The 25974-nt window shown below is 45.9% G+C and overlaps 1 protein-coding gene across 2 annotated transcripts; it reads right to left on the minus strand.

The window, feature by feature from the left end:
- Positions 1 to 649: 649 nt before the first annotated feature.
- ak3 (adenylate kinase 3) lies at positions 650 to 21884 on the minus strand. Of its 2 annotated transcripts, XR_004411476.1 has the most exons (6): positions 21520 to 21882; positions 8586 to 8705; positions 5623 to 5795; positions 3991 to 4109; positions 1671 to 1998; positions 650 to 1557 (listed from the first exon to the last, which is right to left on the minus strand). XR_004411476.1 is itself a non-coding variant. In XM_033018431.1 (5 exons), the coding sequence occupies exons 1-5, from the start codon at positions 21665 to 21667 to the stop codon at positions 1899 to 1901; spliced, it is 660 nt and encodes a 219-aa protein (XP_032874322.1). In that variant the 5' UTR covers positions 21668 to 21884; the 3' UTR covers positions 1677 to 1898. The 2 variants fall into 2 exon arrangements, 1 of the variants encoding a protein (XP_032874322.1); XM_033018431.1 differs by lacking the exon at positions 650 to 1557 and having other exon boundaries at positions 1677 to 1998; positions 21520 to 21884.
- Between the last annotated feature and the right edge of the window lie 4090 nt (positions 21885 to 25974).

Here is a 25974-nt window from a genome sequence, read left to right on the forward strand (position 1 = left end):
ACAATTAGCAGCCAGATGCCTTAAAGATAAATTCTTCCCAAGAAATATAACTTCTGTCAAAAAGTTCAATCACTTGATCTTTAAAACACTATATTTAAAAAAACAAACTAACAATATACTTCTCTAATGCTTTTTAGCTTGAATGTATTTCACCACATTATAAAATATAATTAATTAATGTTGTTGGACAAATGTATGGATCGGAAGGGTTTAGAGGGCTATGGGTCAAATGCAGGCAAATTAGACTAGCCCAGCATCGGCAAGGTGGGCTAGTCTAATGAAAGCAACTAAACGTTTAAGATGAAACATTCAAAGATGCAGAACCTAGCCCTGATTCTGACAACTGACACACATTGAAATGTAAAAGATCCACAAAACTGAATGTTAAAATAAACTTGGGATTGTCCTAAATCAAATTCCCTTTCACTACTGTTCAAAACTAGGAGCAATGTGCGGCCTCTTGTAAACAGGCAATGAAGAATCGGCGAATAAAATTACACGTGTTCTGATAAAATTGATCTGAAACATAAATTCTGCCTTCCTCTCAATGGATTCTACGTCACTGCCTGAATGTTTCCAACCTTTCATATTTGTAATTGCTGGTTCTGGTTTTATTTCCAGTTCTTGTTTCTCCTGTTGTTCACTTTTACAGCATTTAGTTTGTTTCTTTATCTTTTCCCTGCATCTGCACATCCTTAAAACCTGTTGTATCTCCTCCCACCCACCCCCCCCCCCCCCCAGTTCAGACCAAAGGTCACGAACCCTTGTCTAACTTTTCTGATTTTCATACTGTGTTTTACTGCCCAACCATGGGTGTGGGTGCCATAAATTATATTTAAGCACCTGACGACATTCTTTGCTTCAAAAACTGCAAACAGATTCGTGAACTAGTTTCCCTTCCCATTAAGGCCAGTGACAATGTTTCAGAGAAGGGCTTCCACTTCTCCAGTCTTCACTTACTCCAGGAAGCCATACTAACCAACATGACTGGGGACACTTCAAAAAGACCTGCAATCGGTCATCGTACATCTTCCTCTGCACATACTGTGTCAGTGACAGGAAACGTTGGTCGGTGACTGAAGGACTCAGCTTGGTGTCAACCAGCCGGCCAACGTGCAGTTCCTGAGCAACACCGCGTATGGCCTCGGAGGCACGGGGGATTGCAGATGCTGGCGTGGAAAGAAAAACACACAAAGTGCTGGAGTACCTCAGCGGGTCTGGCAGCATCGCTGGAGAACATAGGCAGCTGACATTTCGTGTTGGGACCCTTGTTCAGACTGAAGAAGAGCCCCAATCCGCAACGTCACCAATCCATGTTTTCCAGACTTGCTGCCTGACCTGCTTTGTTACACCAGCACTTGGCCTTTTTTAAAACCACATATAACCAGTTCTATCCTCGTCCGTTTGGAAAAACTGCCTCATCCTATCTTTTGTAGTAGCCCATGATAGGGTCCTCATTCAACTGGACATCACACAAATTGTTCCACAAATTATTGGTCCGTGTGAAATAATTAATACTAGTACAACACGTTGTCAACCTTGTAAACAAAACAGGGAAGGTACACAAAATTGCTGGGGAAACTCAGCGGGTGCAGCAGCATCTATGGAGCGAAGGAAATAGGCGACGTTTCGGGCCGAAACCCTTCTTCAGACTGGAAACAAAACAGGGATTTGTGTTTTAGTTCTCAACACTAACTTTTGTTGTTTAATTAGCTACGAACAATACTTTTAAAATGTTTCCTTAAAATTTCTGCTAAAAATACATTGAAAAATCTATATCATTTCTGTTTAAAATATCAAAAGATAATTTTCACAACATTTCCCCTTCTATTAGTTATGCAATCAGCACCAAAGTCATTTTAGAGAGCTTGCTTTCTGTCCTCTTGCCGTTGCTCCGGTTAACACAGCACTGGCAGCTTCTTACTGAGGAAGGCATGGACATGAGGCCAGATCTTGTCGGTTTCTGTTCCCGAGAAGACCTCTAAAACACCTCTACTCCTATAAAAAGCACAAATAGCAGGCTTAGAATCACAGAGTAATACAGCACGGAAACAGACTCTTCAGCCCAACCCACTCATGACACCCAGATTGCCCATCTGAGATAGTCCCATTTGGCCATGTTGAGCTCGTCGCACCCCCCCCCCCCCCCCCGCCCCAAAACCTTCCCTATCCAAAAACTTGTCTAAAGTGTCTATTAAATATTGTAATTGTATCCACTTTCACCGCCACCTCTGGCAGCTCGTTCCATATATGCACCTTCCTCCGTTTTAAAATTAGTTGCCCCTCGGGTCCCTTTTAAATCTTTCCTTGCTCACTTCAAACCTGATGTATGTCCTCTGGTTTTTGATTCCACTGTGCATGTGTGTATTCATCCCATTGATTTTATAAACCTTTATCGGGTCACCCCTCAGCCTCCGACATTCCTAGGAATAAAGTCATATAGTCATACGTCATAGTCATATGGTCCAACTCGCCCATGATGTACTTCTAAGCTAGTCCCTAACCCTAATGCACTTGACCAATATCTCCAAACCATTCCTATCCATGTAGCTGTCCAAATTTAAGCACCTGCCCCAACCACTTCCTCTGGCAGCTTGTTCCATACACAACTACGCTGTGTGAAGACATACTTGTATTCTTAGATGCCTCTGCTCTACACCACTCCCCAAGGCCCTACCATTTACTGTGGAAGTGCTTCCCTGGTTTGACTTCCCAAATGCAACACCCGGCAATCATACCTGACACATTCTCATCCAAACGTTGATTTAGATGACAAACACCAATAGTCCCAGCTTGCGGCACCAGTAGCCGCAGGCCTTCAGTCTGAAAAACACCTTCCACCACCACCGCCCTCTAGTTTCCCACCATTAAAGCCCATTCTGAATGCAGTATCCCCCCACCACTCACCGCAATCATTCTGAAGAAGGGACCCGACCTGAAACATCACCTGTCTATGTGCTGCACAGATGCTGCCTGACCTGCTGTGTCAAGACTTGGTGGTGTTCCTGTATCCAGATAGCTAGATCTCCCTGCATCCCGTGCGATCTCACCTTCCAGTGCAGCCTACCAATTTATCAAAGGCTTGCTGAAGTCCATACAGACCACAATTTGGTAATTTTAATGACAGATTTATTTAATTACATGAATTTAAACTTCCCCATTGTCTTAGGCGGTATCATAGAATCATAGAAAATAGGTGCAGGAGGAGGCCATTCTGCCCGTCGAGTCAGCACCGCCATTCATTGTGATCATGGCTGATCGTCCCCAATCAATAAGCCGTGCCTGCCCTCTCCCCATATCCCTTGATTCCACTAGCCCCTAGAGCTCTATCTAACTCTCTCTTAAATCCATCCAGTGATTTGGCCTCCACTGCCCTCTGCGGCAGGGAATTCCACAAATTCACAACTCTCTGGGTGAATATGTTTTTTTTCAAATCAGTCTTAAATGGCATCCACCTTAGTTTAGTTTATAGATACAGCGTGGTAACAGGCCCTTCAGTCCTCACTGACCAACGACCACCAGTACACCAGTTCTAGCCTACATGCTAGGGGCAATTTGCAGAAGCCAACTAACCGACAAAGAAGAAGGATTTCGACCTGAAACGTTGCCTATTTCCTTTGCTCTATAGATGCTGCCTCACCCGCTGAGTTTCTCCAGCATTTCTGTCTACCTTTGTTAACCAACAAACCTGCATGTCTTTGGAGTGTGGGAGGAAACTGGAGCACCCAGGGAAAACCCACATGGTCAATGGGAGAATGTGCAAACTGCGTACAGACAGCACCCGAGGTCAAGAATGTACCGGGGCTCTGGCGCTGTCGCAGCAGCTCGAATGCTGCTCATCACTTGTCATGTGAGAATTTGGTCGCAACACCACCCAGACAATCTGACCCAAAATCTTTTTGTCGAATATGTTGATTCCATATAAAACCAAAATTCAATAAATAAAATTTGCCATCACCAACAGTTGAGCACTGCTGTTTCTTCACTCACCGATAGTATTCCAGAACCGGCTGGGTTAATTCTTCATAGGCCTGGAGTCTTAATGTCACCGTCTCTGGCTTGTCGTCGTCACGCTGAACCAGAGGTTCTCCTGTGAGATCATCAATCCCCTTGGTTCAGATCAATTCAGAGAATAAAATCAGTGAAGGAAACTGGGTTTCACCTACACCCCCACCCCACCCTACCATAATTCCATAGAGATGCTCATGGACAGGACAGGTTTTGGAGTGATGTGGACCAAATACTGGCAGGTGGGACTAGTGTAGCTGGGACATGCTGTCCAGTGTGGGCAAGTTGGGCCGAAGGGCCTGTTTCCTCACTGTATCACTCTGCCATTCAAACATGGCTGATCTATTTTTCCCTCAAACCCATGCCTTTGCCCCATAACCTTTGAGGTCCCTACCAATCAAGAACCTATCAATCTCACTTACAAATACCCAATAACGTGGCCTCCACAGCCACAGATTCACCACCCTCTGGCTGCAGTAAATCCTCCTGATCTTCACTCTAAAGGTACGTCCTTTTATTCTGAGCCCACTGGTTCTACACTTCTCTCATACTGGAAGCATCATTTCTACGTCCACTCAATCCGAGTTTTTTTTTAACTGTAAATTAGAGGGATTAAAAACAAAACAATACCACACTTCCAAGTAAATAAATTTAAGTAACTATTTTGCAAACATGACAACAGTCTTAATGACAAGGTTCTGGAAGGGAAACAAGCCTCCGTGGGTGTATTTTAAGTTTTTAAATGCGATTTTAAACCCCGACGCCTCTACTCCCTTAGTAAGTTTATGGGGCTGTCCCACTTAGGCGATTTATTGGGCGACTAGAAGCGACTGCCACTGCCACATGTTGAAAGTTTTTTGGCGACTAGCAACAATTTTTGCTGTTATAGGTTGTAGTAAGTGTTGTCGTAGGTTGTCACCAGGTGTCGTAGGTGAATTCCATTAAAATGAGTCCCTGGCAGTCGGCCAGAGTCGCCTAAATGGGACGGGCCCATTAGTAAGTTCGGCATGTCCCCAACAACCCTCAACAACTTCTCAAGCATTTTATCGGGATGCATCACAGCTTGGTTTGGGAACAGCTCCATCCAAGACCGCAAGAAATTGCAGAAAATCGTGGACGCAGCCCAGACCATCACACAAACCAACCTCCCTTCCACTGACTCCATTTACACCTCACTCTGCCTCGGCAAGGCCAGCGGCATAAACAAGGACGAGTTGTACCCCAGTCACTCTGTCTTCGCCCCTCCCATCGGGCTAAAGGTATAGAAGTGCGAAAACGCACACCTCCAGATTCAGGGACAGTTTCTCCCCTGCTATTATCAGGCAGCTGAATCATCCTCCCACCAACTAGAGAGTGATCCTGATCTACTATCTACTTCATTAGAGAACCTCGGACTAACTCTGATCAGACTTCACTGACTTATCTTGCACTCATTATCATTCACGTAAATCCATCTATCATGTATCTGTGCACTGTAGATGGCTCGGTTGTAATCATGTGTTGTCTTTCCGCTGACTGGTTAGCACGCGACAAAAAGCTTTCCACTGTACCTCGGTACACGTGACAATAAACTAAACTCAAGGCTGATGAAGCCATTAATGTGGGATACTCAACTGCCACTGTGGGCGGATTGAAGTTCGTGTTGTAAACCCTCCCGCTGCCAGGGTGGATCCAGCGGGATGTCAGGCGCTCTTTGATGGTCTCAAAGGGAACCTTCAATTTAATGACGGTGTCCAGCTGGTAAATTTTGTGCAGTTCTTCTGCCTGCGGGACAGTTCTGGGGAACCCTGGTAAACAATGGCAAGAAGCAAACAATGTAGTGAATGGCGATAAACCTTTTTCGAAGCAACATCAAAGGCTTCCCTTCATAATGTTTAACGGAGTTTAATTTCTAAAAATCAAACAAACAAAGCTAGCTGTCGTGAACTAAGAATGTTGCATGAGGCATGTGTGAATGTAGTTGGTTAATGTACATACGGGCACAAAGCGCTGGAGTAACTCAGCAGGTCAGGCAGCATCTATGGATCAATGACCTTTCAGGTAGAGAAGGGTCTTGACCCAAACAGTCGTCTATCCATGTTCTCCAGAGAAACTGCTTGACCTGCTGAATTACTCCAGCATTTGTGTTCTTTTGAGTGAATGTTACCTCTTTTATGGGCGGCACAGCGGTAGAGTTGCTGCCCAACAGCACTTGCAGTGCCAGAGGTCCGGATTCGATTCCGACTACGGGTGCTGTCAGTACGGAGTTTGTTCGTTCTCCCCGTGCCAGCGTGGGTTTTCTCCGAGATCTTTGGTTTCTTCCCGCACTCCAAAGAAGTCCATGTTTGTAGGTTAATTGGCTTGGGTTTGTATACTTGGTATAAAGGGCCAGTCCCACTTGGTGATTTTTACAGCATATCAGTGTCGCCAAAAGACTTTGAACATTTCAAAATCCAGTGGCGCCAAAGAAAATGTTGCGACACTTGAAAAAACACCACGCGTTGCACGTCATCACGCCGCGTCACGGTGGCATCACTCCGCAAATTTTTCGGTGACCAGATATGTCAGTCAATGATGCCAGCAGTCGGCGAAAAAATCGGCAAGTGAGACAGGCCCTTAAGGATAAATTGTCCCCAGTGTGTGTCGAATTGTGTTAATGTGCGGGGATCGCTGGTCGGTGTGGACTCGGTGGGTAGATGGGCCTGTTTTTACGCTGTGTCTCTAAACTAAAACTACATGCTCCACATTAGCAAGAAAACTATCAGTGAGAAATTGTTCATTACTATCTATCATATTAATTTGTAGAAGTAAATTTAACAAGTCCTTCTGTGTTCACACATAAAAGCAAAAGATTGCAAAAGCAAAAAAAGGGTCTCGACCCGAGACGTCACCTGTTTCTTTTCTCCAGAGATGCTGTCTGACCCGCTGAATTACTCCAGCTTTTTGCGTCTATGAAGAGTAGTTTTATGAGGCCACAGGGAGCATTAAGTGTTAATCACAAGTCTTTGACTAACAATTCCCCTCACGGTACCTCATGCTACTAGAAACAGTTTCACCTTATTTATCTCCACTCTGACTGGTCCTGCGTCTATCACTAACAATGACCCCCATTTAAAATGAAAGTATTCCATCTTTATTTAAAACGCAAATTAAAGGCTAAATTTGTTTGCGAATAAGATTCAAGATTCAAGATTCAAAATAATTTGTATTCAAGCTGAACAAAAATAAATGATAAAACAGAAGGACGTTACATTGACATCTACACGTTAATATGATTGAAAGCGATGAACAGTTATGCACAGATAGTTTTCTTGCTAGTGTGGAGCATCTAGAAGTAACATTCACACAAAAGGGCACAAAGTGCTGGAGTAATTCAGCAGGTCCGACAGCATCTCTGAAAAACATGGATAGGTGATGGTTTGGGTCAAGACCCTACTCGTCCTGAAAGGTCACAGATGCTGCCTGATCTGCTAAGTTACTCCAGTACTTTGTGCCCTTTGTACATAAACCAACTACATTATAGACAATAGGTGCAGGAGTAGGCCATTCAGCCCTTCACTGTGATCATGGCTGATCATCCACAATTAGTACCCCGTTCCTGCCTTCTCCCCATATTCCCTGACTCCGCTATCTTTAAGAGCTCTATCTAACTCTCTCTTGAAAGCATCCAGAGACTTGGCCTCCACTATCTTCTGAGGCAGAGAATTCTACAGATTCACAATCCTCTCTGTGAAAACGTGTTTCCTCATCTCCGTTCTAAATGGTTTACTCCTTATTCTTAAACTGTGGCCCCTGGTTCTGGACCCCACAACTTCGGGAACATGTTTCCTGCCTCTAGCGTGTCCAAGCCCTTAATAATCTTACATGTTTCAATAAGAATGCCTCTCATCCTTCTAAACTCCAGAGTGTACATGCCCAACCGCTCCATTCTATCAACATATGACAGTCCCGCCGTCCCGGGAATTAACCTCGTGAACCTGCGCTGCACTCCCTCAATGGCTAGAATGTGCTTCCTCACATTTGGAGACCAAAACTGCACACAATACATTCCACACAAGCCTCAGACAACATCATTAACTCACGACACCGAGCAGGCAGCAGATTGGACTGTTTGGTACATTGTAGGTGCCAGGCACGTGGCAACACTTGTGTACTGCCGAGCTTGTCTACAAAACAAAGTATTTCACAGTACCTATGTGCATGTGACAATAAGGATCATTCATTCATTCATTGTCGTAAGCTGGGAGCTGCCTGCACTCTGTTTCCAGTCTTATCTTTCACAAGCTAGCTGGCTTTACCAAACCAAGCTAAGTAAATAAGGGGTTATCTTTAAGGTGTGAATTTGCTGTGTTGTATCATGTTCTACCTACATGTAAACTTGATCTCCCTACCTACAGATTATCCCAAGTAACCAGCCATGATATCTTGTCTTGACTGCAAGAATTCAAACATCAAGATAAGGCATTACACTTGTGTTACACTGATACAAATTGGTGAGTCACTTCCGAGCAAAGATCATAGAGCGCTCTAGTATTGGTTCCGAGCACCATACTTTGGTGCATTGTTAGTGCCCAGTCAGAGGTCCGTCAGTGCCTTACCATCCAGCAGCCAGCTGTACTGATCTATATTCTTTAGTTCTTGCAGTACTAGCCGAGTGATTACATTATCGGGCACCAGTTTCCCTTTGTCAATAAACGACTTGGCGAGCGATCCAACCTCTGCAACACAGGAAACACCTTATTACTATTGTTACGGACAAGTGTAAGGTCCCATTTAACCACCTTGACTCTCAGAGATGCTGTCTTATGATAAGAGTGTGTAGGAAGGAACTGCAGATGCTGGTTCTACACCGAAGACAGACACAAAATGCTGGAGCAACTCAGCGGGACTTAAGTGTCACCCTGCAGATGATGTCTATTACGTTCGGCAAAAAACAAAATGGGCCGAAGGGCCCATTCCTGTACTGTTCTGTGTTCCACGTGATTCTGCAGCAAGTTTACTCCATGGTAAATTTGATTACGAAATCAACCACACACGATGAGTGTTCAAAAGGGAACTGCAGATGCTGGAATATCGAAGGTACACACAATTGCTGGGGAAACTCAGCGGGTGCAGCAGCATCTATGGAGCGAAGGAAATAGGCGACGTTTCGGGCCGAAACCCTTCTTCAGACTGATGGGGGGTGGGGAAAGAAAGAAGGAAAAGGGGAGGAGGGGACCACATTGACGACTGCTTTGGTGCCACCTCCTGCACCCACACACAACTGACTGACTTCATCCACTTCACCACCAACTTCCATCCGGCACTCCAATACACCTGGACGATTTCCGACACTTCCCTACCATTCCTTGACCTCACCATCTCCATCGCAGGGGACAGACTGATGAAGCTGAATTTTAGTTAAAATATAAGAAGATATTAAATTGGCTTCTGGGCTAGCTTACATCTTATATTTAGTCTCAAATTAGGCTTGCCTTAGGTTGCGGGTGTGTGAGATAATAAATACCATAACATTGTCTCCCAAGTGACAAGCAGAGAAGAGCTAGATCTCTTTGAAGTAAGATGCCATAAACCAAATGGCCAATGTTTATGAGGGACCAAATGACAGAGAGGAAGCAGCGAAAGAGCTAGGGTGATCTCTGTGAAGATAAAATGGCCTTATCCAAATAGCCAATGTTTATGAAGGACGAGAAAGGAACCAGGGAAGTAGAAAGATAAAATGTCGTAAACCAAATGGCCAATGTTATCTTGTACTATGTAAACAAAAGGCCTTTGATGTGATGCATTCTGTGGAAACCTTTTCCTGTACCTCTGACCATGACTAATGTCTGAAATGTGCTAAGGGGACAAAAAAAAACTATTTAAGGCAATGTAATTCTGTTGTTCAGTGAGGTGAACGGAGGACGGTCAAGTGTCTGTAATGGTCACTTGACTGGAGTTCTCCCTCCCTTCCATCGGCCGATAATAAGTAAAGTTTTGAACTGGTCTACCAAACAGTTTGTGTGGTGTCTGTTTATTAAGAAGCGAACCTGGTTTAGTAGTTAAGAAAGTAGCTTTTTCATTGGCGTAGTTATGCAGGCCTCGCTGGGACCACATCAACAGCTGACTGTGCAAGAGGTTGCAGAGGTTGCCGGGATTGGAAGGGAGATAACTGAGCTCTATCGGCCCCCTTGTAAGACCGACTCCCTAGAAACTCCCGGGAACATCTGTGATCCTTCAGCAGACATTGAATTGGTTCCCTGCCGAGGTTCTTAGAAACAGACAAAGGTAAGACCAGTTGGGTTTTATATGTTTTTTTAAGAAGGGATTGTGTATGAATTTTTAAGACAGCATTGTGCATGTATTTTTAAGAAGGGCTTGTGTATATTTTTAAGAAGGACTTGAGCGGTTTCTCTTTCTATCTCTCTTTGTTTTCTCTTTTTTATCTCTCTCTACCAAGGGCTCATCGGCCTCGTTGAGACATCCGTGATTTGTCGGGTTGAGATACTGGGGTTGAGGTGTGCGTCTGGCCCATTGAGACATCCGAAGAGTTGTCGGATTGAGAAATAAGTGGCGTTGTATATTAAGTTTAAAACGTCTGCCAGGTTGACACTGGGGTCTCGGTTATCGAGTTGGCCTCGTTGAGACACTTGGGTCGTATATTAAAGGGTTAAAAAGTCAGCCAAATTGAGAAACTGGGGTCTCATTAGCGGGTCAGCCTAGTTGATATATTTGGAACGATTCGGAATTAAGAAGTCTGTTTTCTCTTTCTTTCTATCTATCTATGGGGAATGCTCTGGATAACAGTCCAACATATGTGTTATTTGAATCCTAGGTATAATAAGAAATTTAGAATGTTAAGTTACAAGTTGACCAAACGGTTAGGGGATGAAGCCTGGCCAGTAGGGGGCACATGGAATGTCGAGACAATTTAAAAAAGCAGAGGTGTTGATATGGGAAAGGAAGGCAGGAAAGAAATGGAAGAAAGGAATTAAAACATGGGACGCAGACGCAGTGAAGAAGCATGAGGAGAGTATAGAGTTTGAAGTTGGATGGATGCTGTATGTAAGAAGGGGATACGGATAAGAAACAAGGATAGCACTCGGAAAGGATGGAACGTATTGCAACTAGAATGCCAGTGGGCAGAGGAACAAGCGGAAATAATTAAAAGACAGACAGGAGGTGAGAAACAGGTGATGATTAGTAAAAAATAAACCCAGTACTGGTAAATACTCTGGAGGAGACTTCATGTCTGGCACGACGACCCTATTTGGTAATGAAGATGAGGAGTTAGATAATCTTGGGAGATGTCCACCTCCCTATGCCCTACCAGTAGCAATTGCATCTTTACCTGGGACAGTTCCGTCAGTAACATCCCTATACCTTGAAGTTCTGACCTTACAAAGCTCCCCAGGATTGGGAGCACGGGAATGCCTTTCTGTGCGTAATTTGTTTAACGCATTGATGCTACCAGAACAGCTGGTCATTGTTAAATGTACTGCACACACTGGTGCTGGGGACCCTATAGCAAAAGGTAATAGGTTGCTGATAGTGTATCCAAACAATGCAGCCTGTACATCCAAATGCGTAGTGACAGCACGTAAACAGATGCTAGCAAATAGAACGGTCCTGCCAAACATGAAGGAGGTATGTACATTACAGAGGGACGCCTCTCATATATAATAATAACTATGGAAACAAGAGGGCTGTGCCATTGATTCAGCACACCCCGCTTGGACAAGTTGGTGTATACGATACATTTTTACCCGTCTTACCCATGCTGGTAAGGAGGGAATGATAGGATAACAAAGGAAATGTGGTGGCAGGCCTCTGAATGTAAAATTTGCCAACAAAGTAATCCAGGCAAAGCAACTAAGATACCTTCAGCGGTGACGCCAATGCCATCACGATCGTTTGAATGCATACAGATTGATTTTATTGAAATGCCAAGGGCCCAGTGTTATAAATATTGCTTAGTGATTTTAGATTTATTTAGCAGGTGGAGTGAAGCTCTACCAACCACTAATAATACTGCTGAAACTATGGTAACATTGTTGTTAAGAGAAGTTATTCCCAGGTTTGGCCTACCTAATGTCATAAGCTCAGACAATGGTCCTCATTTTAACCACTATTAATAAGGAAATATGTGCACATTGTAAGATTCAACAGCAATTCACTGTGTACACCACCCACAGGCATCTGGGATGGTGGAAAGAGTCAATGGGGATTGCAAAACAAAATTACCCCGGAGGTAAATCCTTTTTCTGACAGGCAACTATGTTATAAAAAAATTGGGGATGAAGGAAAATTTGATGGAGAAATTAGGATAAGGTAGGGAGACTGAAAAGTCAAGGGGAGTCTGACTAATCATGATCTGGATCAATGTCCAATTAGGGTTAGGTAACCAGGATTTTGGTAAACAGAAGTCTTGTCAGAAAAAGGGAAAGTAAATTACAAAGAGATGTCTTTGAAGATGAAATATTATATACTGCTGGTAAAACAATGTTTTTGTATATGTACTGATTGTAAAGCAATGTTTTTTATGTGGAATGTGTGAAATTCGAAGCAATGAGCAAAGTTGTGTGTCGCTTTAAGAAGTTTGTCCTTTAAAATGCAAATGGACAGTTTATGGTGTGCTCCGTGAAGAAACAGGCATGAATGGGGGGCGGAGCTATACTCGAATGATAAAATGTGTTGGTTGATTATAAATCTTTTGAACCAAGTTTAAAAAAGACTCATCCCGATTAAAGTGTTAAATGAGATTGGCAATGACAAAATTACAGAGAAAAAGAAAATGTATTATTGATTACTGATTCTGAGTGAGTTCTTTTGGGAAAGGTTGTTTTGATATGATAACAGAGGTTTTCTTTTAAAACGCAAATGAAGCAAGATTACTGTTTGCAAGCAAACAAAAAGATGTTGAAGCATGTGCTGTTTGAGGAACATGAAGGTAGATGAAAAATTGTATTATGACTTACAAAAGGGGGTTAGAGGGAACTCACAATGAGGGATGAAAGGTGAGAACATAAAGTAGATTGGGGAAGAGAACATATTTGGAGAATTGAATATTTAGGTGGGGAGAGCCTCTTCGGATATAATCGGATTAAAGAATAAATTCACAGGGAAGTGTTAAGAAGGAACTGGAGATTCTGGAGGATCAAATGTAGACAAAAGTGCTGGAGAAACTCAGCTGGGGAACAAGATTCACAACTTTTTATTGATACAGGAAAAGGCTGCTGTGTCCACCCCCTGGAGAGTGGGGGGAAGCCACTTACAGGCCCTGGGCAATTAACTAATTATGTATGGACGGCAATTAACCCATGTCTTGCCAGATCTACATTCCCAGGTTGGAGGAGTTTTTGCTGGAAACCAGTGACCAAGGCCATAAAAGCTATACGATGATGGTGCTGGGACAAGAAGAATTGAGACTGTGTTGAAAAGAACAACCAAGTGTTGTGCTAACAACATGAACTGCTGTAAAGATTGAAGCTCATCGTCGCTGGATACATTTGATTGACTGTGAACAGTTTGTGGAAACAAGGACGATGGGCTATTGATGCTCCCTGTATTCTGGGGTGGCCCAGCCCACATGGACTGAACTTTCTTCAGACTGGCAAGCTTGTGGACTAACCCACATTTAAAGGATGGTACACACCTCCTTTTAAACAAGATTGAAGTCAAACATGACAAGCACAGCAAAGATAGCCTGACTACAGACAGTAAGAGGTCTGCAAAGGCCAGTTAAATCTACCTGTTTTTGCCACAACCAAGGCACTGGTGTATTTTTAGGAAACAGTATATTTGTGACAGGCATTGTTATGTTGCAAATGCAGTGCCACACAAGAGAAGCATGAACCAGTTACACCAGCACACGGGGAATTCCAAGCGAAGCCGAATAAAGGCTGAGCAATTTTAATGATCCTTTTCCTGTCCTATGGTAGTATCTTAGTGTCACGTCCGGGGGAGGTTGGTGGCCATTTAAAATGTTTGGAGGGACTTGTGGAACGATTGTCCACTATGAAATGATTGTGTTACTAGTGTACTATTAATTTGTCTGATGAGATGCTTATGGTCTTTCGTATGTACTCAGCAAGGACTGTAGTTGTTATCAAAAATTTGATAAAAGGATGGAATGATGAAGCTGAATTTTAGTTAAAATATAAGAAGATATTAAATTGGCTTCTGGGCTAGCTTACAGCTTATATTTAGTCTCAAATTAGGCTTGCCTTAGGTTGCGGGTGTGTGAGATAATAAATACCATAACATTGTCTCCCAAGTGACAAGCAGAGAAGAGCTAGATCTCTTTGAAGTAAGATGCCATAAACCAAATGGCCAATGTTTATGAGGGACCAAATGACAGAGAGGAAGCAGCGAAAGAGCTAGGGTGATCTCTGTGAAGATAAAATGGCCTTATCCAAATAGCCAATGTTTATGAAGGACGAGAAAGGAACCAGGGAAGTAGAAAGATAAAATGTCGTAAACCAAATGGCCAATGTTATCTTGTACTATGTAAACAAAAGGCCTTTGATGTGATGCATTCTGTGGAAACCTTTTCCTGTACCTCTGACCATGACTAATGTCTGAAATGTGCTAAGGGGACAAAAAAACCCTATTTAAGGCAATTTAATTCTGTTGTTCAGTGAGGTGAACGGAGGACGGTCAAGTGTCTGTAATGGTCACTTGACTGGAGTTCTCCCTCCCTTCCATCGGCCGATGTTAAGTAAAGTTTTGAACTGGTCTACCAAACAGTTTGTGTGGTGTCTGTTTATTAAGAAGCGAACCTGGTTTAGTAGTTAAGAAAGTAGCTTTTTCAAGACTCCTGACCGACATACATTACAAACCCACTGACTCACATGGCTATCTGGACTACACGTCTTCCCACCCTGCCCCCTGTAAAGACTCCATCCCCTACTCCCAATTCCTCCGCCTACGCCGCATCTGTTCCCAGGATGAGACATTTCATACCAGGGCATCGGAAATGTCCTCGTTCTTCAGGGAACGGGGATTCCCCTCCGCCACCATAGATGAGGCTCACACCAGGGTCTCATCCATACCCCGTAACACTGCTCTCTCTCCCCATCCCCGCACACGCAACAAGGGCAGAGTCCCTCTGGTCCTCACCTTTCACCCCACCAGCCGGCAAATACAACACATAATCCTCCGCCATTTCCGCCACCTCCAACGTGACCCCACCACTCGCCACATCTTCCCATCTCCCCCCATGTCTGCCTTCCGCAAAGACCGCTCCCTCCGCAACTCCCTCGTCAATTCTTCCCTTCCCACCCGCACCACCCCCTCCCCGGGCACTTTCCATTGCAACCGCAAGAAATGCAACACCTGTCCCTTCACCTCCCCCCTCGACTCCATTCAAGGTCCCAAGCAGTCGTTCCAGGTGCGACAAAGGTTCACCTGTATCTCCTCCAACCTCATCTACTGCATCCGTTGCTCTAGATGTCAGCTGATTTACATCGGTGAGACCAAGCGTAGGTTGGGCGATCGTTTCGCCGAACACCTCCGCTCAGTCCGCAATAACCTACCTGACCTCCCGGTGGCTCAGCACTTCAACTCCCCCTCCCATTCCCAATCCGACCTCTCTGTCCTGGGTCTCCTCCATTGCCAGAGCGTCCTTATGGCATTAACATTGAATTCTCCCAATTTGGCTAGCCCGTGCTGTCTCCTCCCCTTCCTTAACCCTCTAGCTGTCTCCTCCCACCCTCCCATCCGCCCGCCCTCGGGCTCCTCCTCCTCCTCCCCTTTTCCTTCTTTCTTTCCCCACCCCCCATCAGTCTGAAGAAGGGTTTCGGCCCGAAACGTCGCCTATTTCCTTCGCTCCATAGATGCTGCTGCACCCGCTGAGTTTCCCCAGCAATTGTGTGTACACACGATGAGTCATTGTTTCTCTGACTCTCAGTCTGAAGAAGGGTCTCGACCCAAAAATGTCACCTATTCCTTCTCTCTATAGATGCTGCCTGCCCCGCTGAGTTACTGCAGCTTTTTGTGTCACCCTTGCTGTATGGCATGGTCACCGCACGGAATTGGTGAGGGGTTCCAGGGTGGGGAGAGAGAAGCAAACGTCACGTAAGGCCCAAGCATTGGCACCGCAACACTGACAGGAGGTGCCCCAACCTGCCCAAAGTGAAACAATTACTCATCTTGTGTAGGAAGGCACTGCAGATGCTGGTTTACACCGAAGATAGACACAAAATGCTGGAGTAACTCAGCGGGACAGGCAGCATCTCTGGAGAGAAGGAATGGGTGACATTTCAGGTTGGGACCCTTCTTCAGACTGAAGGGCCTGTCCCACTTGATGATTTTTTTCGGCAAACCTCGGTATCAATCATTGACGCATCAGGTCACAGAAAAAGTGTTTCCTCGAGTGTCGCAACTTTTTTTTTGTCGCGGATGGATTTTGAAATGTTCAAAATCTTTCGGTGACACATTCGTCAGACAATGACTCCGGCAGTTGTCGGAAAAATCACCAAGTAGGACAGGCCCTTGAGAGTCTTAGAAACTATCACCGTGTGTGGTTGATTCTGTCATGAAATTTCACTTTTCTTCACAAACTGGGTGCATTTTTGAGTAAAATTCAAAAGAGCCCTGAGCAAGACATTAAAAATAATCCACTCAGTCGCAGCACAGCTCAACGTGGTTCATTGCTGCTGAACTTTGGTCATGTTTAATTTATTAATGGTTGTAAAATTCACATTAGCTTATCTAACCAGTAAACCTGGATAAAGAAAAAGATACAAAGAGCCTTGGTGTCATACAGCATGGAAAACAGGCCCTTCAGCCCAACTTGCCCATACTGACTAAGATGCACCATCTACACTTGTCCCACCTGCCCGGGTTTGCTCCACATCTGTCTGAACCTGTATTAAGTGCTGGAGCGACACAGCGGGTCAGGCAGCATTTCTAGAGAACGTGGATAGGTGACCTTTCGGGTCAGGATCCTTCTTCAGACTATACAAACAAAAAGATGCAAAGTGCTGGAGTGACTCAGCGGGTCAGGCAGCATCTCTGTAGAACATAAATAGGTGACATTTCGAGTCGAGACCCTTCTTCAGACACACAGGACTCACAAATTTGGATAAAGTGCTGGCCAAGTGCATAACTTCACCAATTTATATGTCACGGAGGCCATCAACCCATATTTTCCATAATTCCTCACGTCATAGATGGAGATCGTTCAGCCCAATGTTCCGCTGGCTCAGGGAACAATCCCATTCTCCCACTGTAAACTATTCACATTCTCATCAATCCCTCCCAGATTGGACCATCCACCTAAACAACAGAGGCAATTTAGAGCAGCCATCCGATCCACCAAACTAAAGATAAAGACACAAAAAGCTGGAGTAACTCGGCGGGTCAGGCAGCATCTCTGGAGAAAAGCAATCGGTGACATTTCGGGTCGAGATCCTTCTTCAGACTGAGAGTCAGGGGAGAGGGAGACGTCTCCCTTTTGACAATGGAGGAGGCCCAGGGCAGAAAGGACAGTGTGGGAATGGGAGGGGGAGTTAAAGTGTTTAGCAACCGGGAGTCCAGGCAGATTCAGGCGGACTGAGCGGAGGGGTTCAGCGAAACGATCGCCGAGCATACTTTATTGCCCCTCGAAGCACCCCAGCTACTACTGTTCATGACATGACAGGTCCAAGGTTCAGCAAACAAGTGATAAAGTATCATGGTTCCAGTTCAACAATAGGCTTTACCTTGTGAATTAACAGCCAACATTAGATAAGTATTAGACAGTAGAGAATGTCTGACCAAGCTTTTTCCCTCAAAGTTAGCAGACAATTCTGCAATTGTTGATATGGGAATAATTGATCACATTGTCGATTTTTATAGTCTTTTGGCTTTAGAGCAACAGTCCACCGAGACCGTTCTGACCAACGATCACCCCGTACCTTAACGCTATCCGGCAGACTAGGGACAATTTTCAATTTACAGAAGCCAATTAACCTTTAAACCTGAGATAGACACATAAAGCTCGAGTAACTCAGCGGAACAGGCAGCGTCTCTGGAGAGAAAGAATGGGTGACGTTTCAGGTCGAGACCATTCTTCAGACCCAACCTGAAACGTCACCCATTCCTTCTCTCCAGAGATGCTGCCTGACCCGCTGAGTTGCTCCAGCATTTTGTGTCTATCTTCGGTTTAAACCAACATCTGCAGTTCCTTCCAACACAGTTAAACTAGTCGGACGACTAGGGTGGGGGTAGTACTGATATTCTATTCCAAAAAAACAAAGATTTCAAATGGTATTAATCTAAATAATAGGCGTTGTCCTACGCTATCAAAGTGAACACATTTCAACAGCACTTCATTTGGACAGCACAGTGGCGCGGTGGTAGAGTTGCTGCCTTACAGTGCCGATGAACCCGGGTTTGAACCTGACAATCAGCTCAGTCCGTGTGGAATTTGTACTTTCTCCCTGTCATCTCGTGGATTTTCTCCGGGTGCTCCGATTTCTTCCCACATCCCAAAGACGTAGAGATTTGCAGGTTAATGAGCTGGTAAATTGTTACTGGCGTGTGTAGGATGGAACTGGATTAACGGGTGATCAGTGGTCTGTGGGCCAAAGGGCCCGTTTCCACGCTGTATCTCTAAACTGACTTTCTGTGCCATGCTTCAGAATGTCACAAGATTACTCTGCAAATTAAAGCTCATTACTCAGCATTTCAGTTCAGCCAGCTGCAAGATCAGCAAATTAAATGCAGCCTCAATATAGAGACACGAGACACTGCAGCTGCCGGGAGTCAGGCCAAATTAAACAAAATGCTGGAGGAACGCAGCAGGTCCGGATCAGGCAACGTCTGTAGACGGAAATGTACAAACAACGTTTCCAGTTGGGTCCCTTAGAAACGCAAGTTGTTGCCGCTATAATAATGATTTAAAGATCCAAAGTAGGGTCCCGACCCGAAACGTCATCTATTCAAATGTTCTCCAGAGATGCTGACTCACCCGCTAAATCACTCCAGCACTTTGTGTCCTTTTCAGGACCTTATTTACTTTAGTTTAGAGATCCAGCGCGGAAACAGCCCACCGAGTCCACATCGACCAATTAGTTCCATCCTACACTCGGGTCAATTTACAGAAGCCAATTAACTGACAAACCCGCATGTCTTTGGAGTGTTGGTTAAACCGGAGCACCCGGCGGAAACCCACGTGGTCCCAGGGAGAACGTGCAAACTCTGTACAGACAGCACCCGAGGTCAGGATTGAACCCGGGTCTCTGGTGCTCTAAGGCAGCAACTCTACCGCTGCCCAAAGATCTAAACATATAGTGTATAAACCCAACACAATTCACATCAACTGAACGGGGACACACACTGTATGCCCAAAAAAGGTTATGTTTTACTGAACTTTTCAATACTACACTGATACGGCAATTTTATTGTTCTAGATACAAGGACCTACTGTTCAGCCAGTTTATGCCTTTCCCTTACCAGAACTGCTGTGCATGCAAAACAGGCCGTAAAGAAGCTGTGTAAAAAATACTCAAGCAACCCGATCTTTCACGTGGCAATAAACCTCCCAACCACCTATTACAGAGGTTGCAATTAAACATGTATACATTACCTCCTTCTCAAAGATACTAATTATTGCTATTCATTATAAATATAACCCTTCGTGCTTTAAGAAAGAACTGCAGATGCTGGAAAAATCGAAGGTAGTCAAAAATGCTGGAGAAACTCAGCGGGTGAGGCAGCATCTATGGAGCGAAGGAATAGGCGACGTTTCGGGTCGAGACCCTTCTTCAGACGTCACCCTTCGTGCTTTCATCAGTCTTAACTGAATTGAAGAGCAAGGCTGACACAAATTCTGGGCATCAGGTTATAGGAAAAATATTGTCAAGCTTAAAAAGGTTCAAAGAAGATTTACGAGGATGTTGACAGGAACAGAGGGTCTGAGCTAGAGGCAGAGGCTGAGTAGGCTGGGTCTCTATTCCTTGGAGCGCAGGAGGATGATGGCTGATCTTATTGAGGTGTATAAAATAATGAGAGGAATAGATCAAGTAGATGCACAGAATCTTTTGCCCAGAGTAAGGGAATCAAGGACCAGAGGACATAGGTTCAAGGTGAAGGGGAAAAGATTTAATAGGAATCTGAGGGGTAACTTTTTCACACAAAGGGTTGTGGGTGTATGGAACAAGCTGCCAGAGGAGGTAGTTGATGCGGGGACTATCCCAATGTTTGAGAAACAGTTGTCCAGGTACATGGATAGGACAAGTTTGGAGGGATATGGACCGAACGCACGCAGGAGGGACTAGTGTAGCTGCGACATGTTGGCCAGTGTGGGCAGGTTGGGCCGAAGCTGGAGTAAAGCTGGAAGGAATGGGTGACTTTTCAGGTCGAGACCCTTCTTCATACCCGAAACGTCACCCATTCCTTCTCCCCAGAGATGCTGCCTGTCCCGCTGAGTTACTCCAGCATTTTGTATCTATCCAGTTTAAACCAGCGTCTGCAGTTCCTTCTTACACATTTAAACGAGTGGGGTTTGGACTGATATTCTATCCGTGAGAGTAAGGTCTGATCAGTTTCCATGAAAATGGTGAACTTGCAATTATTTGGCACCTTTCATAACTTCACCACAACCAAAGTGCTTTGTTACCAGTGAGGTACTTCTGGTAATCAACATCTACTTCTGGTAATCAACCACTAATGTAAAACACTAAGGGCAGACAATGTGCAGAAACACACTGCAGACTGACGATGCATTTTGTCGGCCTTGGTGAAGAGTAACTACTGCAACGTGAGGCTCCCCATAACAACAACAAAAATCCACTGTTCGGTTTTGTGTGCGAACCGGGAGTCTCTCCACTTTTGAAATATACTCGGGTCTCCTCAGTGGATGCTGAGGCTACACTGTTCGGATTCAAAGGCCACAGTATAAACAACGCGGGGAGAAGTTGCACTGGCGGGCGTCTAAAGCCTTCATCAGCCTGAGCCGGAGCGACCTTCTGAGTGCCTCCAGCAGGTTGGCGTTGGTGTTTTGTTTTGCTCTCTGGCTCCGTCGTCTCCAGATGAGGCCAGACCACCGCTAACTGCTGAAGTTGTTCAGTGCACGGAATCCGTTTCCCCGCATTGTGAGACCTGTCCACTCAGCCCGGCAGATAGACGGTGCGGGCTTGGATGGTGCGGGGTGGGGTTAGATGTAAGCTCAGACTGAGCCCGGAGCTGGGGGATCCTGAGAAATGAGCGAGGATAGAGACCCGGGGGTAGGAGATAGAGGCCGAGGGTGGTGGAGATAGATCCGGGGGTAGATAGGTGTGGAATAAAAGCCGGGGATGGGGGGGGGGGGGGGGGGGTGAGAGACGGGGATAATACCAGGCGGAAGGGGGATGGACGGAGATACTACTCTCCCCTCCCTTTCCCACCACCTCCCTCCATCCCCTCCTCCATCTCACCCCTTCCCACACTCTCACCCCCAACTTCCCTCATACCCTCCCACCCTCACCTTCCCATCCCACTCTTCTCTTTCCACCCCATCCATCCCCTTCCCCACCACCTCCTCCCCCCCCCCCCATCCAGCCTCCCACCCTCCCTCCCCCCCGCTACCTGTGTGGTCGCGGATATTGGCGCGCAGCACCTCCCCGCTGGAGAGCTGCTTCAGACCGAAGCTCTTGGCGATGCGCTCCGACACGGTTCCCTTTCCAGAGCCGGGAGGGCCCATGATGAGCGCACGGAAGAGCGGGCGGCTCGCCATGGCTGGGGCTGCTCCCTGTCCCGGCGCCAGCCTCTCTCAGCCCGGCAGCAGCAGTAGCCCCACCGCCGCCGCCCGGGACGCGTGGACTTCGCACCCTGCAGGAGCCGGCATCGGCTCCGCAACGCAGGAAGTGACAGTGAAGCGGGGAGGAGGGATCGCGGGGCGTGAATGCAGCGGGATGCGCTGTGCAGCGGTGCGAGAAAGCCGTGCGAGGAATCTGCAATCGCTGCCGGAGGATCATGCAGCCCACAAACCCGTGCAGGGATTAGGCAGTGCTGCAGGGGATCGGACACTAAGTGCATGGATTATGCAGTGCGACAATGTGTAGCTGAGAAGCAACGCATGGATTGTGTAAACGGAGAAACGGTGCAAGAAATGTGCAGTGCGATAGGGGAGCCATGCAGGGTTTGTGCAGTGCGGCAAGGATAGTATTGCAGGGATTGTACAGAAGGGAAGCAGTTCCAGCAGTGCTGCAAGTATTGCATAAATTGTACATCCAGTGCAATAAATGAGCAGACCAACGGGGAAACAACACTGGTATTGTGCGGCACAGCGGGGAAGAAATGCAGGGAATGTCCAGTGCAACAGCAGGGAAAGCTGTGCATGGATTGTGCAGTGGAGAAACAGTGCACAAAGTGTGCAATGTAACAGGGGAGTAATGCAGGGTCAATGGAGTGCAGCAGGGAAGCAATGCAAGGTTTGTGCAATGCAGCAAGGAGAGTATTGAAGGGATCACGCAGTGCATGTTATTATGCAGGAGGGAAGCAGTGCCAGCATTGTGCAGTGCTGCAAGCATTGCATAAATTGTACATCCAGTGCAATAAATGAGCAGACCAACTGGGAAAACAATGCAGGTATCGTGCAGCAGGGAAGGGAAGAAATGCAGGGAATGTTCAATGCAGCAAGGAAAGCATTGCGGGAAATGTGCAGGGAAGCAGGCAAGCAATGCATGGATTGTGCAACAGGGACGCAGTGCAGGAGTTGCAGCAGGGATTGTGCAGTGCTGCAGAGAAGCAAAGCCTAGATGGTGCAGTAGGAAGCAGTATGGACAGTGGCGCTGTGAAAAACAGTAACGTGCACAAGGTTCAAGGTCTTTTACTGTCAAGTGTACCAATTAAAGTTCAGTGGTATTCGATTTACCATACAGCCATACTAAAAAAAAAGCAATGAGACATACAACTTCATGAAAGTTAACATAAACATCCACCACAGTGGACTCCCCACATTCCTCACTGTGATGGAAGGCAATAAAGTCCAATCTTCTTCCCTCTTTATCCTCCCGCGGTCGGGGCAGTCGAACCATCCGTTGCCGGGGCGGCCAAAGCTCCTGCGGTTGGAGCTCCAAGGTCGATCCCCGACAGGGATAGCCAGCTCCACAATGTTAAGTCCCGCAGTTGGAGTGCCCGTTGATCTCCAGACAAGGCCGCCAACTCCATGTTAGGCCGCAGTGCAGACGGAGATATACGATACAGAAAAAAAACGCATCTCCGTCGAGGTAAGAGATTAAAAAAAGTTCCCCCAACCTCCCAACCCCGCATAAAACAAACTAAAGATATACTAAAACATACATTTAACATATACTAAAAAAACAACAAAGAAGGAAGGGACGAGAGACACTGTTGGTGAGGCAGCCATTGCTGGTGCCACCCGGTGGATGTGCGCAGTGCAATAGGGGAGCAATGCAGGGTTTGTGCAGTGCAGCAAGGAAAGAAAGCACAACGGGGTAGCAATGAAGGCATTGTGCAGCACTGAAGCAATATCCAGGGAAGCAGTGCATGGAATGTGCAGCAGGGAAGCACTGCAGGATTGTGCAGGGACAGTGTAGTGCAGCAGCGAACTACTGTATGGATTCTGCAGTGCGGGGGGGGAACCAATGCAAGGAAATGTGAAATCCATTGCGGATATGATTTGGAACACATGCCTTGCAAGAGGTAGTTTAGTTTAGAGATACAGCGCGGAAATAGACCTTTCGGCCCACCGGGTCCACACCAACCAGCGATCGCTGCACACTAACATCCAACACACACTAGGGACAATTTTACATTAACATCAAGTCAATTAAGCTACAAACCTGGATGTCTTTGGAGTGTGGGAGGAAACCGAAGATCTCGGAGAAAAACCCAAGTTGGTCAGGGGGAGAACCTATGAACTCCGCACAGACAAGCACCAGTAGTCAGGATCGAACCTGAGTCTTTGGTGTTGTAAGGTGGCAACACTACCACTACGGCACCGTGCTGTCCATGTAAATTTAATGTAGCAATCTGACAATTATGCTAATCTGCAGGGCAATATCTAGTCATTAAATTCTTTACTACCCCTCTACAGATCTGTGGAAGGCTGCCTGATCCGATGAGTTCCACCAGCACTTTGAATTTTGCTCAAGATTCCAACACCTGCAGCTCCTTGTGTCTTCATCACACTTTGAAAGTTTTTTTTGAAGCTCAGGCATGATTTTAGGCCAATAAAGAAAGTGTCAATCTTCAACCACACAAACATCTCTCGTTTCCCTTTCCCCTGACTTTCAGACCAGAAGAAGGGACTTGAGTCGAAACGTCACCCATTCCTTCTCTCCAGAGATGCTACCTGTCCCGCTGAGTTACTCCTGCTGGGTTTTAGCTACCCAAGCAGAAGATGAGGTGCCGTTCTTTCAATTTGCGTGTGGCTGCACTCTGGCATGGCCAGGAGCAGAAAGGTCAGTATGGGACGGGGGGGGGGATCTTACCTTGCGCGCCCTCAAGGTCATCTGTGGGAGGTATTCCCGGGGAACAAGGGCTGAAGATGGCCGGGCGAGGAGGAGGCGACGGCTGTAGCCAACTCCAGCTGGGACTGGGAAACGGCCCCAAAGCCTTTCCACTCTTGCATATGGACTCAGTGGGCTGTTCTGCACTGACCAGGGCGTATGTACTTATGTATGAGGATAGCCTTGCTGAGCTGTGTGCAAAAAATATACCGGCCCTAAGATGTGCGGGTTTGTAGGTTAATTGGCTTGGTTCTTGTTCTTGGTTTCTTGGTCCTCCAAAATATTCCAAATTGAATTTAAACTGGAGGTGGTGGAGGGAGGACTTAAGCTATAAAGGGTTATTGGGAAGAAAGAGCTACTTTAAATTTAGTTGCATCTGGTTGGGTAACTATAGTAGGGTGGAGATTATTCCATGCTTTAATTGTGCGGGGGAAGAACGAATTGCTGTACACATCTGTCTTTGTAGCTGGGATCACAAATTGGATCGAATGCCCTCGTCTGCTCCTGATTGGTTTGGGTTTGGTGTAGGTCTTGTAATCTATGTCCAGCTGACCATTTAACATTTTGTAAAAACAGGTCAAAAGTTGAGCTTCACGTCTGGGAGAGGGTTCCACCCCAGAGAATTCAGAAGTTTGGTGACACTCGCTTCTCTCTCATAGGTGTTAGTAACAAATCGAGCTGCCTGTCTTTGGACACGTTCGATGGAAGAAATGTTTTTATTTGTGTATGGGTCCCATGCTGCAACTGCGTAGTCCAAATGAGGTCTAACGAGGGTGAAGTATAGCTTCTCCTTGACAGAAGTTGAACAATGATGAAAGTTGCGCCTCAGAAAGTTTAGGACACCTGTTGCTTTCACCGTTGCATGATGAGTCTGACCATTCCAACGCAGATCATTCTGCAATTTGATGTCAAGATACTTGGTTTGTTTGGATTCGTCAAGGGTGGCACCAAGTATATTGTAAGATGCACATCGGGACAGAGCTACCAGCCTTGGAGGGCATCTACCACACGCGGTGCCTCAGGAAGGCCCTCAGCATCCATAAGGACTCATCACACCCCTGCCACGGTCTGTTTCAACTACTTCCCTCCGGCAGACGTTACAAGTCCTTCTACGCCCGAACCTCCAGACTCAGGAACAGTTTTATCCCAAGAGCTATAGCGGCTCTGAACCGGCCCTAATGTGTGCCCCCCCACCCACCCCCTTTGGACAGTCTCCCTCAGATGGTCTCGTCAATCAATTCAGCTTGCTTATTTATGTATTGTATTTATTTACCTTTCTTGTACATCAGTGGAGCTGCACACTAAATCTCGTTGCACTGACGTGCAATGACAATAAAAGATATTATTATTATTATTATTATTATGTTTCGCCTGGATTCCTCTTTCTGGTGACACGCATGGCTTCACATTTGGAAGGGTTGAACTGCATGCCCCATTGTTGTGACCACTCAACCATAGTATCGAGATCCTTTTGGAGAGCATCTTCATCATCAGCTGACTTAATTGGACGGTACAGCATACAATCATCAGCGAATAGTCTGGTCGTACTTGCGACTTTTTCATGGAT

Source organism: Amblyraja radiata, chromosome 3, assembly GCF_010909765.2.
Source record: "Amblyraja radiata isolate CabotCenter1 chromosome 3, sAmbRad1.1.pri, whole genome shotgun sequence".
Taxonomy (NCBI): Eukaryota; Metazoa; Chordata; class Chondrichthyes; order Rajiformes; family Rajidae; genus Amblyraja; species Amblyraja radiata.